General features: G+C 43.3%; 1 protein-coding gene across 4 annotated transcripts; it reads right to left on the bottom strand.

The window, feature by feature from the left end:
* Positions 1–1,652: 1,652 nt before the first annotated feature.
* On the bottom strand, positions 1,653–17,477 carry LOC133900094 (transportin MOS14). 4 transcript variants are annotated; one of them, XM_062341212.1, is made up of 21 exons: positions 16,699–17,477; positions 16,519–16,602; positions 16,346–16,405; positions 15,218–15,346; positions 14,777–14,838; positions 14,581–14,637; positions 13,790–13,910; positions 13,257–13,388; positions 12,603–12,683; positions 11,952–12,065; positions 11,762–11,841; positions 11,541–11,676; positions 10,696–10,845; positions 10,506–10,591; positions 9,236–9,423; positions 9,058–9,150; positions 8,651–8,838; positions 7,700–7,811; positions 6,601–6,758; positions 6,124–6,240; positions 1,653–2,443 (listed from the first exon to the last, which is right to left on the bottom strand). In XM_062341212.1, exons 1-21 carry the CDS (start codon positions 17,347–17,349, stop codon positions 2,213–2,215), a joined length of 3,030 nt encoding a protein of 1,009 aa, XP_062197196.1. In that variant the 5' UTR covers positions 17,350–17,477; the 3' UTR covers positions 1,653–2,212. The 4 variants fall into 4 exon arrangements, 3 of the variants coding, with proteins under 3 accessions (XP_062197196.1, XP_062197197.1, XP_062197198.1); XM_062341213.1 differs by having other exon boundaries at positions 15,218–15,334; XM_062341214.1 differs by lacking the exon at positions 9,058–9,150.
* Between the last annotated feature and the right edge of the window lie 1,361 nt (positions 17,478–18,838).

The following is an 18,838-nucleotide window of genomic DNA, read 5'->3' as shown; positions in this document are numbered from 1 at the left end:
CTACATAAACTGCTGAATATACCAGGACAATCAAGGGGCTTCTAAGCTGGCTGCTGAGCAAGTACTCGGTCTTATTTATGCTTCCTAGAGTTCAGTCACCTCAACACTCCAAAGTTTTTAGACGATCATGTGAACATGACGGCGCCAACGAGTTAAGGGAGAGGGTTCGGGTTTTAGGGTTTCTGGGTTCACTTGAGACCCTAGGGGTTAAAGGGAGGCTGGGGCGATGGCCGGATTGACGGTGGCCTGTGACGAGGCACGACAGTGGTAGCACTGGCGCCGCAGGTGGCAGGCGGGCAGTGGGGAGGGTTGGCGGTGGGGCCGAGGAAAATAGAGTTGTTAGCACAGTGATAGGCTATGGTCGTGGATCTAGCGGCAAGGCGCTGCCGAGGAAAGGCGGAGGTGGGGCAGGGTAGGGGCATGAGGGAGAACGACGGGAACAGAGTGTGACCGAGGAAGAAGAAAGGATAGGCACCACATGATGCAGGTCCGTCGGATGGAAATTGTCAATTGAACAAAATGATATTTCCAGACGCATAACAAATATCTTCTCCCTTGTTGCCCACCCTTGGTAAGCTTAGGAAGGTCTCAAGTGGCTCCTAGCTACATAAGCTCGAGAGCAGCCTACTTAGTTGGCTACCCGTGGTAGGCTGACCATCGATGTTAGTGTAGGTCAGGTCAGTGTTCACCTTATCGGCTTGAAAACAAAATACCTACGCGCCACCGGTAACACAGGTTACTAAGACCCTCTGTTCTCGTCCAAACAGGTCTGAACACGATTTGACCTTTTGACCAAAACTTGATCATATTTGAAGCAAAATTTGCCCCAAATGTTCAAAGTTTCGGCAGAATCCCAAAATTTTGTTCAAATCAATCAAATTTTACCAATTTCAGATGAATTCAAAGTGAACTTACCGGTAGAGATATTTTACTAGAGGTGACATATAAGGCTGGCAATCGTACCGACCAAATTGTTTCACTGGGTTGGGTAGTGAATAAAGGTATATAAATGAGAACGAACAAGATAGGAGTTTTTTTATTTATATATTCTCTAACTTAAAATATAAAATAAATAAACTCTGATAAAAAGATTTATAAAAATAAATACCTACCACATTTCATCGAGCAGGTAGACTCTTACCAAGCAATACCGTGGCCCTTACCGCCTCTGTTCGTCGAAATTACTGTTCACGACTCTAGTGTTGGTCCAAATTACTGTTCTTCAAAATAGTAGTCTTCTATTACTGTAAAAATTCTATTGCTCTAAAAATTTTATAACTTTTTATATGTGTTTTATAATCCATATACAACTTATTTTAATTGAATTCATCAAAAAACATACGTAAAATTTAAATTAAAATTCTAAAAAAGACTACTTTTATAAATTCTAACCATTGTTAAGGTCTCAAATAAATTTTTCAAAAATCTGAAAAAATTCACTAAAATTCTTTTTATATGATATACTAATTTCTAAAATTATTTTCAACCATACTGATTCACTTGAGTAATCAAAGATTAAGTATCGAAGGCACTGCCCTCAGCTCAGAAATTTTTGAAGTGGAGCTCCGAGAATGACATATTTCAAGCCCTACCCAAGTTGCAGGGGCCCCGCATACGAAATAACGAATATATACGTTCCTCAAAATTCAAAATTAACTCGACATGATAGCAGTTGTATCAAATGCCACCAATATTGCCCATGTATAGATTCAAAATTCTGGTATGGGTAAAGAAGCAAAAGAATGACATATATACATCTATTGCATCCATCTCCCCTGACCCCCTCGCCTTCTTTCTCAGCTTCCCAGCATACCGAAATGTTGCAGCATGCCTCTCATAGACCAAATATTTTTCATGCAAAAATAGAATTTCGAGCTCTGGCATATAAATTCCAACTTTGGAAAGGACCTTCAGCAGTGGCTCTTAGAAAAATAGAATTTTAGGTCCACGTGGCTCCTAGTCAACTCAATTCCGAGTAGTCAGCAGAGTAGAGCTTTTACTGCCTTTGGCCCTAAGGTAATTTGCTGTACAGAACAAATCAAAGCTCCCATATCCCAGCCAGGTCTTTGCATAAGAAGCGATTAGCCTCTTCTCCTTTGTTAAAATTAATCATGTGGAGAATGAACCTTCGGATCAACACTATGTACCATGCTCGGGCGTCAGTTCCACATGCAAAAACCACAAGACTGAAGAAGTTCGTTCCATCAGGATATCATGAAGGACAGGGGTTTGGAACATTCCGATGGCTTTCCGCAAAATCTCTAACTATGCGTTTAAGTGTTCTGCCACCTTTTCCTTGCATGTAACCTTGATGATTTCTGACATTATCACCAGTCCTACTGCGAAGATAGTCTGAGCCTGCATTCTCAAGCACCTTGAGCCACAATGGAACAATCATTTCAGCTTCCCCTGGCTGCAGATACTCTGAGGGCAGGGATTTCACCTGATCAAGATTCAAAACGTGTCAGCCAATATGAGACAGCAACTTTGCAATCTGTATCCATAGGTGCTGATAGAAAATGTAGCGATCTGCTGAATGAGATTTCCCAGTTATTTATTCTGCTACCGAAAGCTTGAAATCAAATGAAAGCATGAAATTATCATGTAATCAAATGAAGGGAAATATCACCTGAGTGATTTCCACATCAATCCACTTATACATGATAAATGTTGGAACCAGGATCACACACACACACGAGCTCGAGGAAGAAGATGAACAGGAACTCGAAGCTCTCGGCAATGGCGACGAACGCCCTGGCGACTCACGCCTTGGCTTGTTATATATTTTACAGAACGGAGCAGTACATGGACTTTATAGACTCGGGGCGACGCACGCTGAGCACGAACTCCATTGCCCGGTCTTCACACGTCGATCCTTACGATTCGGCTCACGCCATGCACGAGCTCCTCGCTCCTGCGCATGAGGCGGCCGCCTCTCGCGCAGAACGCGCCACCACGCCAACCAACTCCGAGACGCACTCCTGCAGCTTGCCTACGCATACACTCGGACGAACCGACTCACAAACACACGCGACGCACGCACACACACGCCTGGAACGGAGCATGATGTGGTTTATTTGCTAACAATCTCCCCCTAAACCACGACTTGGCCGCGCGCTCCGACCTACAGAAGTGCCGGTTCTTCATCGACGTCGGCGAGCAGGGCCTCCTCCTTCTTCGGCTTGCGGCAGTCACGGGAGAAGTGGCCACGAACGCCACAGTTGTAGCATTTCCCTCCCGGGCGGCGCGGACGTCGACTTGCCTCCGAGCTCACGCTGCTGCCGCCGTCATCGTCGTCGTCGTCGACGTTCCGGCCACCTCGCTTGGCGCAGCCACTGCTCTTCATGTTGTCTCCGTGCGCACGTTCCTTGCCGCGACGCTGACGCCGGCGCGCCTCCCACTGCTCCTCGGTGAGCAGCAAGCGCTCGACGCCGTCCGCAGCCGCCTCGACGCCACAACGGTCCTCCGCCACACGGAGCCGCCCGACGAGCTCTTCGAGCGACATCGTCTTCAAGTCCATGAGCATCTCTATGGACACGGCAACCTGGTTGTACCTCGCCGGCACCACGCGCAACATCTTCTTCACCACGCGGACCTCCTCCATCTTCTCCCCGAGCTCTCGCAGGTTGGCGACGAGCGAGCTGAGACGCATGGCGAACTCATCGATGGACTCGCCGTCCATGAACGCCACATTCTCGAACTCCTTCAACAGCTTCTGTGCGTTGGCCTCCTGCACGCGTGAGTCACCCATCCGCATCGACTTCACGGCCGCCCACGCCTCCTTGGCGGTCTTCTTGACGGCGAGTCCCGAGCGCATCTCGGTCGGCACCGCGCGAAGGATGGCAGCCAGTGCCAGCCGATCCTCGCGACGCTCGACGTCGCTCACCTCTACCGCGTGCCAGAGCCCCAACGCCTCGAGGTTGACCTGCATCACAAGAGCCCACTCATGGTAGTTTGCCCGCGTTAACACGGGGAACTCCACTGAGCCGCCGGACTCCTTGACGACGCGCTCCACCACGACGGTTCGCGGCGTGCCGCTGTCGCTGGCCTTCAAGTCGTCGTCGAGCTTCTTCGGGGTGGTCGACATCGCCTTGCGCACAAACACTAGCTCTGATACCAATTGTTGGAACCAGGATCACACACACACACGAGCTCGAGGAAGAAGATGAACAGGAACTCGAAGCTCTCGGCAATGGCGACGAACGCCCTGGCGACTCACGCCTTGGCTTGTTATATATTTTACAGAACGGAGCAGTACATGGACTTTATAGACTCGGGGCGACGCACGCTGAGCACGAACTCCATTGCCCGGTCTTCACACGTCGATCCTTACGATTCGGCTCACGCCATGCACGAGCTCCTCGCTCCTGCGCATGAGGCGGCCGCCTCTCGCGCAGAACGCGCCACCACGCCAACCAACTCCGAGACGCACTCCTGCAGCTTGCCTACGCATACACTCGGACGAACCGACTCACAAACACACGCGACGCACGCACACACACGCCTGGAACGGAGCATGATGTGGTTTATTTGCTAACAATCTCCCCCTAAACCACGACTTGGCCGCGCGCTCCGACCTACAGAAGTGCCGGTTCTTCATCGACGTCGGCGAGCAGGGCCTCCTCCTTCTTCGGCTTGCGGCAGTCACGGGAGAAGTGGCCACGAACGCCACAGTTGTAGCATTTCCCTCCCGGGCGGCGCGGACGTCGACTTGCCTCCGAGCTCACGCTGCTGCCGCCGTCATCGTCGTCGTCGTCGACGTTCCGGCCACCTCGCTTGGCGCAGCCACTGCTCTTCATGTTGTCTCCGTGCGCACGTTCCTTGCCGCGACGCTGACGCCGGCGCGCCTCCCACTGCTCCTCGGTGAGCAGCAAGCGCTCGACGCCGTCCGCAGCCGCCTCGACGCCACAACGGTCCTCCGCCACACGGAGCCGCCCGACGAGCTCTTCGAGCGACATCGTCTTCAAGTCCATGAGCATCTCTATGGACACGGCAACCTGGTTGTACCTCGCCGGCACCACGCGCAACATCTTCTTCACCACGCGGACCTCCTCCATCTTCTCCCCGAGCTCTCGCAGGTTGGCGACGAGCGAGCTGAGACGCATGGCGAACTCATCGATGGACTCGCCGTCCATGAACGCCACATTCTCGAACTCCTTCAACAGCTTCTGTGCGTTGGCCTCCTGCACGCGTGAGTCACCCATCCGCATCGACTTCACGGCCGCCCACGCCTCCTTGGCGGTCTTCTTGACGGCGAGTCCCGAGCGCATCTCGGTCGGCACCGCGCGAAGGATGGCAGCCAGTGCCAGCCGATCCTCGCGACGCTCGACGTCGCTCACCTCTACCGCGTGCCAGAGCCCCAACGCCTCGAGGTTGACCTGCATCACAAGAGCCCACTCATGGTAGTTTGCCCGCGTTAACACGGGGAACTCCACTGAGCCGCCGGACTCCTTGACGACGCGCTCCACCACGACGGTTCGCGGCGTGCCGCTGTCGCTGGCCTTCAAGTCGTCGTCGAGCTTCTTCGGGGTGGTCGACATCGCCTTGCGCACAAACACTAGCTCTGATACCAATTGTTGGAACCAGGATCACACACACACACGAGCTCGAGGAAGAAGATGAACAGGAACTCGAAGCTCTCGGCAATGGCGACGAACGCCCTGGCGACTCACGCCTTGGCTTGTTATATATTTTACAGAACGGAGCAGTACATGGACTTTATAGACTCGGGGCGACGCACGCTGAGCACGAACTCCATTGCCCGGTCTTCACACGTCGATCCTTACGATTCGGCTCACGCCATGCACGAGCTCCTCGCTCCTGCGCATGAGGCGGCCGCCTCTCGCGCAGAACGCGCCACCACGCCAACCAACTCCGAGACGCACTCCTGCAGCTTGCCTACGCATACACTCGGACGAACCGACTCACAAACACACGCGACGCACGCACACACACGCCTGGAACGGAGCATGATGTGGTTTATTTGCTAACAATAAACATGTCATGAATCTGACTTAAATGGCGGATAGCTGGATCCCATAGTTGAGAATTTAATTAAGATAAAAAAGAACATATCGACAGTATCTGGAACAATCACAATTAAAGCAATCGTGGAAAGAATACCGTTGATTGTAGCCATCCATAAAGAGAATCCCAGCAAAGAACAGCCTTCCATGTCGTTCTCTCACAGAGACTGCACAATGCCGCCAGCTGCTGCAATATTGTGGCAGATTTATGCACCTGTTTGAAAAAAAAAATGTGAACATTCCACGTCTGTTTGATCACATATCTCACAATATGAATAGAACATAACTAAAAATAAGTCAACAGAAGCAAGCATTGTATAACAGTATAAATAGTATTCATCACCAGTATGCTAAGTACTCGAGTCAACTCATACCAGCATAATCACTAGAATGCTAGCTTATGCCAGATGAGGTCCAGAGCTTATTAGAAGGTTAACAGGCACAAGTACAATGCACTGGCTACTTTTGATGTCTCATAAGTCATAACCAATTGTTGAGTATCCAAAAAACAAAAAAAACATATGCGAACCAATGGTGACAAGTACTATGAAACTACTGTTCAGATTGTACCCACCCTTGACAAGGCTGATACACCAAGTAGAGCATAAAGTACATTGGATAATAGACCTTCGCCACAGCGTGCCAAGATTTGAACTAGTACCACACAAGGTGATCCATCAGGGATGCACTCTGGAGATTCTAGCACAGCAGCAAGGCCAACCTCAAGAAAACCTGCAGGTGTTATATAACTCCTGAATTATTTAGTTGGAAATAATCAAGTGAGTACAACCACAGGTGCTGTATCATGTTAAGCCCAATAGCTTGAACTGAAGCATGTCATAGTGGCAGGTTATAACTTATGAGGCCCCCATATGTCAATGCTCACCAAATAAAAGTATGAAATGTTTAGCAAGTACAAATAGATTCTAAACAGTTCCCCAAAACATAAAATCACAGCACTTTACTAACAACTTGATCCAGTGTTATATCAATTTGAATGGCCTTAAATAAAAATGTCCAACAGTCAAAAAATTCTACAAGGAAATCACCAAGTCTAATAAAATATGCCAAAATGTTGCCATAGAATTTGCCTTTGCTATCCAGAAACTAGCTAAAAATACATTCAGCATTTGCGGTAAAAACATTAACTTCACATGGTTATGTTTCAACAAGTAGCCCAAGCACTACTTTATCCGTTCATTTCTTAATGATGTTTCAGAAGTAGAAAGCAGGAAATGGTTCTTGGCGTTATAGGACCTCGAGAAGTGACAAAAACTAGATCTTCCTAAACCATGCCTACTTTAACTAGTTGATCCTATGTTGTGCAAGACTGCAAATTTCAATCTGTTCGTTCACTGGTAACTAAGACTAAAGATGGTGGCTCTTCTGCGACAAGTTTAATAGGGGTATGCAATCATATTGTATTTCACTTTTTTTTGTATGAAGATTCATCTTATCAGGGAAAGAAAATACCATAGATGTAAAGCCAAGCAGGACTATAGATACTAGGAGCTAAGATTTTACTAACATCAATTCTCACTTTAAATTCTTCTTTTCATCCGACTGCACAGACAATTTTATTCATTGAATGACCATCCAAAGAATGCTGGGAATAGAAACGCAAGCAATTACAACCAGAAGACAATACATAAAAGTGGATAAATAGAACTTACATGACATATACGACATTGCTGCAAGTGCTGCTCCTCGGTGCATTGCTGTAGAGCATATAGCTGCCTTTTGAAATGATAACTCAAGCAGCGAGCCAGATGCGATGATAGCTTCCTGATTAATTATGCAATCAACAAAGAGAAAAATAAGTATATTGAACACTACCGAGGTAAAATACGTTAGTATATTGAACATGAAGAAATAGAGTAAATTTCGCAAAACTACAGATTTAAGCAATAGTTTCACAAAATTACATATTTAGTGCCAATTCTATCGTAAAACTACAAATACTTTGGTAAAGTTATCACAAAATTACAGACTTAAGTAGCAATATCACAAAACTACAGATTTAGCGCCGATTTTATCGCAAAACTACATATTCTAGAGGAGTTATTCCTAGCCCCGTTATCATGATGACCGGGCCCCATTTGTAGTCTCACAGTAGCTGCCAGCTCATGAAACAGGCCGTCTGGGAGTTCATGTAACTACAAGCAAGACCCATCTGTCAGGTTAACAAATCTGCGATAGAATCTATAGTTTTAAGATAAAATCGGTGCTAAATTTGTAGTTTTGTGAAACTGTTGCTTAAATCTGTAATTTTACGATTTGCGATAATTTTGCTAAAGTATATGTAGTTTCATGAGCTCCCGGACGGTCCTTTTCATGAGCTAGCAGCTGTTGTGAGACTACAAGCGGGGCCCAATCGTCATGGTAACGAGGCTAGAAACAACTCCTCTAGAATCTATAGTTTTGTGAAATTGTTGTTTAGATCTGTAGTTTAGCCATAATTTTGCCAAAAATCTATAGTTTTGCGATAAAAATCTATAGTTTTGCGATAAAATTGGCACTAAATCTGTAATTTTGTGAAACTATTGCTTAAATCTGTAGTTTTACGATAATTTTGTCAAAGTATCTGTAGTTTTACGAAATTTACTCAAAAAAAATATAAGTACCTTTGGACAGCAGCGGATAAACACAGATGTAAAGTAGGTATAGGCTTCAACTAGATCAGGTTCTTGATCACACGTATAAGATGAATTCAGAGCTGATATTGAAGATGCAGAGCTAAGTGTTTCAAAAGTTCTAACAAATAAAGCCCCATATTCTTCCTTGTGGCCAAATTCTTCAATAACGTTGGCAGCTGAAAATTCAATTGAGGTCAAGGTAAAGTCCACAAGTTATTGAAATAAGATGTTATGTTAGTAATTTAGTTATCACAATCAGCATATTGGGATTATTCCATGGAAATACAAAACTATGAACTATTACCCATTGTTATGACGAGTTGTAGAGAAATGTTAATTTTGAATTGAATTTTGGCAAGCAAAATATAATTGTGCATAAAAGTATCACTCCTTGCCTGTTCTTAAGAAGCAGTCATGCCTTTGAAAAAGCAAGAAATTTGTAGATAAGCATTCCAGGACTTTGGGTAACAAAATATGAAAGTGCTGTCCTGTAAATACAAATGTCTAATCATCAAAGTGATCTATTTTCTGTACAGCTTGAAATTTCTCATTTTAGAAATCCATTTAACTTACCACAAGAATGAATAGCTGAAGAAAGAGAATGACATACAGCTGCCGATAAACTAACATTCTCCATATGAGATGATCGGAAAAGCTTCTCAAGAAGTGGCCAAAATATTCCAAGAAGAGCCAAAATTATATCATCGTCGATCAGACCAGATGTAATGGAGGTAGCCAAATGACCAAACAAAGCACCCATCCTGTAAAACAAAGCTGTACTGGATTATATTGCAGATCACATCAACTTTCCAATTTCTTATCCAACATGTGAATGGTTAAAACGTAAAAGCAGACTACTACTGATAAGTCTTACATAAAAAGAAAAAGAGAAAACTAGTTGTTTGATTAGTAGCGGGCAACTTCAACTTCGATACCCCTTGGCCCTTGTCAACTTTTTGATTTGTTCATATCATACAATGCTGAAGTGCATTATACGGATGAAAGGCTGTCAGGATCTGGATTCCAGGTAGGATTGTTTTTTGCTTGATAGGATCGAATCATAGAATCGGATCGTAGAATCCTGATTTTATCAGATTTTCAAAAATACATATATTTTATTCTAGAATTGCAATATGTTCTAAGAAATGTAACTCTATAATGTTGACTTGGATAAATTTAATCATTTTTTGTGAATTCCACTTATTCACATCAGTTTCAATTAAACTTAATTTTAAACATTATTTAAACATAATTCGATCATTTAAAAAGCCCCATACATAAATTATAACATTATTTAACATACAACATGTAACAAGTAAAAGCTGTCAAATTAAACTAACAAGCCTGATTAATCATAAGCATTATCCAATTTTCGATGTTCACAACAAGGTTGTCAGAATCAGGATTCTATGTATGATCCTACCAATCCTATGCGATTCTACTTGATCCTACGCATAGGATCATGATCCTATGAAATTATGATCCACGGGCTGATACATATTGTTCCGGCTTCATGGGATAAGATCCTAAGATATGTATTGATATCCTGAAAACATGAAGATACTTAGTTTATATGCTTCAAACAAGGTTAAAAGCCTGCTGCCTCCAAGAATTGGTGGGTCACAATTTATGGAAGTTTTTGAGATATGACACTCCTCTGAGTACGATATCAGGATATGCCTCTCCCATGCCTCCATGGCATGTGGACCCAATATTGACATGTCAGTGAGCCATGAAGTCCAATCAATTGCTAATAGCATCATCCAATAGTGAAGCAATGCTCGAAGAGAAAAGAACACCAAACCAGAGCATGAAAGGATACAAGAACTATCAAGTTAAGCACCTGTAAAGACCACGGACTGCAAGGTCCAAAGCTTGCGTATAAGCAGCAGGGTTTTGCCTTAGTGATTCATCTCTGTCTATGTCAATCTGGGAAATGAAAAGTAAACATTTTCATTTAGATGATGTCACAGTCATTAACAATTCACAAATGGCTTTTGGAAGAATGGCTACACTAGGGAAAGAGAACATACAATCTTTTCTGCCACTGAGTAGCTGGAACAAAGTAACCTGGCCAGTGAACTTTTCCTCAACTCCTTATCACGAACAGAACTTAGAGCGTGCATAATTGCACTAATGATCTCTTCCTCATCCTCTAGCCGCAGGTTCCCTTTATCCAAGCCCTATAAGAACACTGTTTTCTTAAATATTACATTGCATACAATGCCTAAAAAGAAGATTTACCAAGGTACAGGGTTACTTGGGAGAGTATACAAATATTACTTAATTAACTGAGGTCATGCAATGCTAAAAATGTCAGAGCATATCTGAGTTATATGACAACAGCAGCCAAAGAAATAATAAATGCAACAAGTTTGCCATATAGAAAGCATAGCATAACCAAAACCAACTTTCTCTCCAGAGAGCATAATGAGAACCAGCTTTCTTGCTAGATAGACAAGCTTCATGATATTATTCAGCTTTGCTGCTATTGTGTCCAGTCATGAAACCCAATATATTTATGTATGGTGTGGCTAACATTTGAAACCCAAACACCCCAAAAAAATTCTTCTAGCAGTCTTCTGTGATAACCTAAGTAACACATGATATGATGCTCTAAACATTTTTAGCATGTCGATACAGAAGAGGTTGTCCCTATGATCATGTCTTATAGTGGAAGGAGTCATGCTAGAGAAGTCAGTGAAAAATATTAGCAGCAGTCTTTTCAAAGCTAATTTTTAATGTCAATACAATTTGATATACTGAATATTTAGTTGAGTAGGTGCCATCATAAATACATTCTCTCTTTAGTTATGGCCAGTGCTATTCAAAATATCATGGTAGAATAAAGTTGGTGAAGTAGAAGAGATATTTTTACCTCATTAATCCAGAAAAGAATTTCAAGATTCTGAGGCTCATGGATGAATGAAGAAGCGTCCTCACAAACTTTGCGCAAGGCTAAGGAGCAAGCATTTGATGATGCAGATTTTGAAATCCCTGATGCACAAAACATGCTGAACAAAATGGCAAAATGCATTAAAGCAACCATAGTGAATAAATAAAATCTTTAAACTATACAGGCATATTCAAAACACTTACAGTAAGGGTTTAATGTTACTTTGAGAAGACGATAGCCACTTTGAGTAAGAACCAATGACATCACCAAACGATTTGTACACCTTGAACAATTAGGAAAATCCACAAGAGAACATTAGCTACACAAAGTGCAATAAAGAAAAAATCTGATGACATAAGAAAAATCTAAGGAAGCATATTGAGGAAGTCTTACCAAGAACAGACTTCCATTCAGTTCAACAGGTGTTCTGCTGGACAGAATGTTCACAAAATGCATTATGATTGAAAAATCAAAGGGGCTTTCATCTTGTAAAATTGTGTCAGCAACCTGAAATTCAGCAATTTATGTGCAAGAACTGTACATCAAACACACTCTTTCTAGCATGCTTAAGTCCAAACATACAAAGATACAGGAGCATGCACATGTCTAACCAACAAAAAAAATTGAAAAATTGAGGAAATTTTAACTTGCGGAACAAAAACATAATGGCATGGCAGTGTGCCAAATAAACATGATATCATTCACCGGGTGATCAAGCAACTCCAGGTCGGATTTTTATCAATACGTATGGTTCATTTGAATTGATGTAACATGATCCATTGAACCCTCTGAATGCCAGTAATTGTTCCCGTAAAATTTTGAAGTGCCAGCTTGACATTAAGCAATATAAACGAGACAGAAATAATATTAAAATATCTAAAAGGTCCGGCAGGAAGTGATCAGATAAACCCTAACAAAATTAATGTCAGGCATGAGGATTAAATTATATTTGCATGTTATTACAATATTTAGCAAATTTGCTCAAATGTCTGCATTCTATAGCAAATAGTCAATCAAGTTTACCATGAGGTATGATACACTTACCAGGCTAAGTGCATACATTCTAACTTCCACCTCCTTCCAAGGAACTGATTGGCCGGAGAAGCCCCACCCACCAGAAAAAAGCTACATATAAAACAACAAACAGGTAGAGCAGAATGTTTTAAACATAATCACCTCCTTAAAATAGCAGAAGAAAAAGGTCAGAATAATTCTCAACAAAAAATGTTTAAAATCGTATCAACTACAAATAGCATTAGAGAACACATAGGAGTTGACTAGGCTCCATGCCCATGACATAGAACCAAATCAAAAATAAAAATAAATACATAATTGGCATAAAGGTGACTTGCAGAAAACAGCAAGAGGATTGACAAGAAGTGATCTTTAGCAAAAGGGTCTCTTCACTCTTGATCATATAAAATCATGTAGCTTTTTCCTTTTAATTCACTTTGGCTAAGTCGTTTATTCCCAAAATCTACCATGAAAAAGAGTGCGCACCTTTTATAAACAATGGGAGCTATTCTTGGATTTATAAACAGATTATAAATAGTGTTCTTACATCGTGCCTATGATAATCAAATTCAAAGTAACAGAAGAGGGAAACAAGCACGTATGAACACTGCTAAATCATAAATATATGATCACTTGTGGTCATAGTGATGGATCATAAGCAATCTTTTAGCAACAACGACATACCTTATTTATATATGCAGGGGCACCTAGAAGCAAACAAATATCAACAAGGAGCTCCTCCAAGTTCATTCTGAACTGTGCTAGTCCATCGGGTATACAAGATGCTCCATCAGTGCCATGCTCATCAGTGTCAATCTATGAATAGGCAGAATTTCAAGGCATAAGAAAACAACTGGATTTACAAAACCTTAGTCCAAAAATTGGATATACAAAAAAAAGCAAAGTGCAACTCTAATTTAGAATAAAGGAGGGGGAAATTGTAAAATATATGAAGTATGATATAAACTAAAGGAAGCAGTTTGTATGATAATGAGCTTTTAGTTGATTTTTTTTGGGGGGGGGGGGGCGAAGATTTTAGTTGGTTATGACAAAATAAGTTAAAGATGCATCTTTATGAGAGGAGAATAATTAACAAATGTATACTTTATTGATCTTAGGTTTAACCACATGTACAAGAGAGTTGGGCCATGTGAGCCAAGATATACACATATACTAGAGCATATACTTAACAAAAGATAATGGTAAAACAGGCACACCTGAGCACGAAATAAAAGAGCATCCAGCAGTGAAGAAAACACAGGGAAAAACAACTCGTGTGTCGCATTTCTTTTGGCTGTCTTCACATCAATACCAAGAGTAAAATGTGCCAAACTGCACCTGCCGAGTTTCAACATAGCAAGTACAAATAATTAATCAATCCCAAACATGCATATTATCATCGTAAGAACTCAATTTCACTTCAGGGGAACAGAATATGGGAAAGATGTTCCAATCTGCACACTAAAATCTAGCATGTGTCTTATCATTGATAAGTTATCAATGACAACCATATAACAAATATTGTACAGGAAATAATATGGTGCTAGTCCCAATGGAATTTGCTTGAGTGGAATATCACAATATGAGTAGTTGAACATGTCAACACAGCTGGACGAACTAGAGAGTGGTCTAATTTTAAAGGTCAGGTACAGCTTTTTATTAATGAGTCATGAACTAATAAGAAAACATAGCATCCTTCTTTTTTGGAGCGCAGTGAAGTTAGTTTGGGAAAAGTTTGCCAGAAAACTCCAGTTGAAGACCAAAGTTCTTGTGCCAGGTCCTTGCCTACTAGGCCCCACAACAATATGGGAGATACTAACCAGTCATCAACCCACCCCATCCTAAATTAGTACAAAAACAAAACATGGAAGACACTTCAATACAAACCAAACAAAAGGAGGGCGCAGTTTGTTCCCAAAGTACATTCAGTAATTGTTACTCATTACTCAATACTGTAAAGGAAGAGTTTCTCATACATGAAATTGAGGGAAAGGGTAAGCACTATTACCAAAATTGCAAGGTTGAATCTGCAATTTCCCAATCTTCGCTAGTAAAAGCTACGCATCTGTAATTGAAGTAGAGCACATCGGGATCAGCACAAATGGCAAAATGAAGTGAACTACAGTATAACATCATTTGGAAGCCTTGAAAGAAAACATAAAAATTAAAGGAAAAGTACCAAATAAACAATGCAATAAATTGACCTCAAAAGTGCATCGGCGAGAGCAAGTGATTGACTACCCCCTTCTGCAACCAAAGCAAGTGCCTAAGAAAGTTGAACAGCTATAAGGTCAACAGATTCGAACTCATTAGAAACATTTGCTTTTTAAAAACGCACTAAAAAGCAATATGCCATTTCATATTAGAATTTCTCTCAAGACTATACTCTGACCTTCTGCTGTAGGATCATTTTACAAATAACAGAGTACTAGTGCAATTGCATTAGTTCTAGTGACCACCTCTAGCTTTCATAACGGCAGAGGTATATGGCCAATTATTCCATTGAAATGTCATTAAATCAACTATATGAGAAGTCAAATGCTCATTCCAAGACACTAGTAAAACAACAAAGCAGGATACCAGTAGACATGTATTGCAACTAGATAGCAAATCGTCATACTAAAGCATAATGAAAAAAATCTTACCGCCTGACCAACTTCACACATCAAAGAAGCAAGACCAGCAATGATCTTCTCATTTTTGTTGGCTAGAGCTGGTAGAAGAAGAACTTCCCTTATGTAAGGCATCTTAGTTAGAAAGGCCTGAGGTAACTCCTGCCACCAGATAGCAGCACACATCAAAGAACTTTTCGGGGCATTATGAGTTAAAACTGGGTTGTACCTAAAGATGGCGACAGCAACCATTCTGGAACTTTATAATACTAACCATTGCATACTCAACAAGATGATTTCTAAACAGCGTAATTCAATATAAAGGTAATTTGGAGGAGAACCACACTTTAAAGCATCGGTGCTTGCTGTGCCCGGAGTTATGACTACTAACGAGGACTGATCTTTCTATTGGATGCCTGGTGCAGAAGATGAACAAGCTACTGAGGATTGGGTTGTGATGAAGAAAACGAAGACTGCCAAAGGGATTTTTTGTCACAGTTGGAATGGTAGAAGAAAAAGATTGAGAAATGTAATGCTGTACGTTGGTTCTCATTGCAGTTTTCCTAGTTTGTCTTACAAGACTTTTGTGCATTTGAGGTAGGAGACTGTGGCCATGCTCCTACCTATACCCCATAATGGAGAATTCTCACATCTGGGTCAGAGACTGTTTTGGTTTCGTCTAATGAAAAAATGGAACCAGGGTGTGCACCCTCTGCCTCTACGAGAGACAGAGAGACAGAGAGAGAAGCAGCAGCAGCAGCAGCATTGCAACACTTCCAATTTCCCGGCATTAATCTTCAGGTAATGTAAACATCTGAGGTGAATATACATCACTAAGCTCTGAACGTCACAATATTTAAGTTCAAAGAAGTTATGACTTCAATTTATTCAAGGAATAAACCACTGTTGGCTAACAAAATCAATTCAACTTGTAAACATCTGACGCGAATATACATCATTAACTGATGCTCTGAACGTCACAAAATTTAAGTTCATAGAAGTAATGAGTTCAATTTATTCAAGGAATAAACCACTGTTGACTAACAAAATCAATTCAACTACTATTTCATCCAACAGTTAAACAGTAAATATTACTTGACCAGTTGATTGCACCAATGCAGTACGCAACACTAAAGCACGAATCAGAACGACAGAACTTACTTGGTACTGGCTGACAAGCTCGATCATAACCTCTATAGCCACGTCAAACGAGAAGGACACCTTCATTCGCCAAACAACAACGAAACAACACGTAAGCACGTGAATGCACAACTGATCCCTCTGGGTACACTTCTATGAGCTTTATAAAGAATAGGGAGCTGCATTGTTCGCACCTGCAGCGAGTTGAACGCAAACGTGAGAAGTGGGTGCGCGGCCAGCGCGGCGGCCGGCGTCTCCGAGAAGCACCCCACGCGGACCTACGACGTTGTCACTTCCGTCAGCGAACGAGCGAGCGAGAGATGAATGCAGTTGAGCGCGGAGCGAAGGGAAGTGCAAGGCGCGTGCGTACGTACCCAGCTCAGAAGGCACCGGAGGATCCTACGGTTGCGCTCGTGGAGGGGGACCCCGTCGTCGGCGTCCGCCTTCTCGGACTGCGCGTGGAGGAACTCGAGCACGGCGGGCGCGTGGGCAAGCAGCTCGCGCGTGAACCGGCACCGCGCGGCGGCGTCGACCCCCGTGTCGCCGCCCTGGTCCTGCGCGGCCTCCTCGGGGAGCACGGTGAGCAGCTCCAACACGGCGGGGGCCGGCAGGTGCGGCATCCGCGCGAAGAGCCCGTCGACGCCGCCCTCGGCGCGGAGCGCGAGCGCGGAGAGGGCCAGGCAGATCTGCGTGAGTAGCTGCCGCGGGGCCGGGGCCGAGCAGAACCGCCGCGCCGCGAGGAGTAGCGCGTCGAGAAGCTGCGCGCCGGGGAGCGCGAGCGCGGCGCCGGGGGACTGAATCTTCCGGCGCAGCATCTGCGCGGCGAAGAAGAGGAGGTCTGCGGGCGGGGGCGGGTCCGGGGCGGCCAGGAAGGAAGTGGCGACCGCCCACGCCTGCGGGGACCGCTGCAGGCCGAGGAGCCACTGGTTGGCGGCGAGGCGGGCGGAGGGGTGCGCGCCGTGGTTGAGCGCGTGCACGGCCGCGGCCAGCCGCGCCCGAAGCTCCGACGCCTCGCCGGCGTCCATCACGGTAGCGGCGGCGGGGTGGAGGTGGGTGGGTGGGTGGATTCGGGTCCGGGAGGCGAGGGGACCGAGGGGATTGGGCCGAGTAGCACGCAGTCACACACGGACGAGTGCGGGGGGGATACCAAGTTTTTTTGTCTTCTTTTTTTATTCGAGAAACTGAAGGCGCATTAATGACATACGGTGCTTTCACCACAGTTTTGGCGCATTGCTGGTGGAAATCATTTTTTAAAATTAGAACAGATGTACGCACCTCACTTAGTATTTACTGAAAATCGAAGGTGTGAAATTTAGAGATTGATTATCATTAAAAAAATTATCTTAGTGAGATATATAAGAAATAAACATATGGTTAGATTTCTGATGAGTATAAGGTGCAATCATCTCCACTAACTACCTAAACCTGGTTTGATTTCAGGTTTCAAAATCAAATTAAAAGCTTAGGGCCTCTCAATGATTATACAGCAGATAGTTCTAGTTGTAATTGTAAGAGTGTACCTATCGTCTATACACTGTATTGAAGATAATTTGTGCGATAGCTTATCTATAAGCTTGTCTCTTATTGTTTTTAATAATTATATATGTATACGATAAACTACGCATCATCTTTATAGCTCTTTAGGTGGAGACTATACAAAGGAAATGACTCGCTAGAAACATATCATTTATGTGGAGGCTATACAAAAGAAATAACTCACTAGAAACATATCACCTTAAATTGACCAAACATATATTAGATGGCACTAGCTTACAACATGTGATAACTTTAGAAAAGCATATTTAGTAATGTTACCTCAAAAAAAAAACATATATAATGTTGAGGGTTTTTCCTGACATATGTCCGTAAGAATAACGGGATGTCTTTGTGATCTAGGAATCGAACAAAAGACGAGGCATGCACGATGTATGCAGGTCGAGCTCTTGATTAGAGTAATACCCCATGTCTTATATGGTTAATGATATATTTGTATTCACTCGGGTATAGGCAACATGTCAGATCTATTATAAAGAGTAGATGGGATCTAAACTAGACTAATGATAAAGTCGTCGAGTATCTCCTGTGGTCTTAGTACTTGCGCCGAGTTGCAGATGAGTTGTGTTCCTTCGGAAAAAGAGTCTCTCTTCTGGGGTATGGATCCCCGCCTTATATAGGATCTTGTACCGCCTCCTATCTTATCGTAGTCGATAGGGAGTTATTCATCTTATCAACCAAGAAAAATGAGATAAATCCGGCTGGGATACTAGTTGTTCTCGAGTTAGGTAACCAATTAAAACCTTACTAGTATGTGCCTTCTGGATCTCTGGGAGTATCATGTACCGCAGATTCATTTCCGTAATATCCAGAGTTGTTAAGCATGCATACAGCATACCTTATCCATATATGATATACTCTTTATGCATATGTACCCCTATTGTTAAATATTCAATAGTAGCCCCCTAACTCTCGAGATGAAGGGTTTCTGCAATTTCTCACTCAAGTACCGACAAGTCT

Source organism: Phragmites australis, chromosome 19 (genome assembly GCF_958298935.1).
Source record: "Phragmites australis chromosome 19, lpPhrAust1.1, whole genome shotgun sequence".
In the NCBI taxonomy this organism is placed as follows: Eukaryota; Viridiplantae; Streptophyta; class Magnoliopsida; order Poales; family Poaceae; genus Phragmites; species Phragmites australis.
Note: the sequence above shows the minus strand (reverse complement) of the source record. Positions and strands in the feature narration are given on the sequence as shown.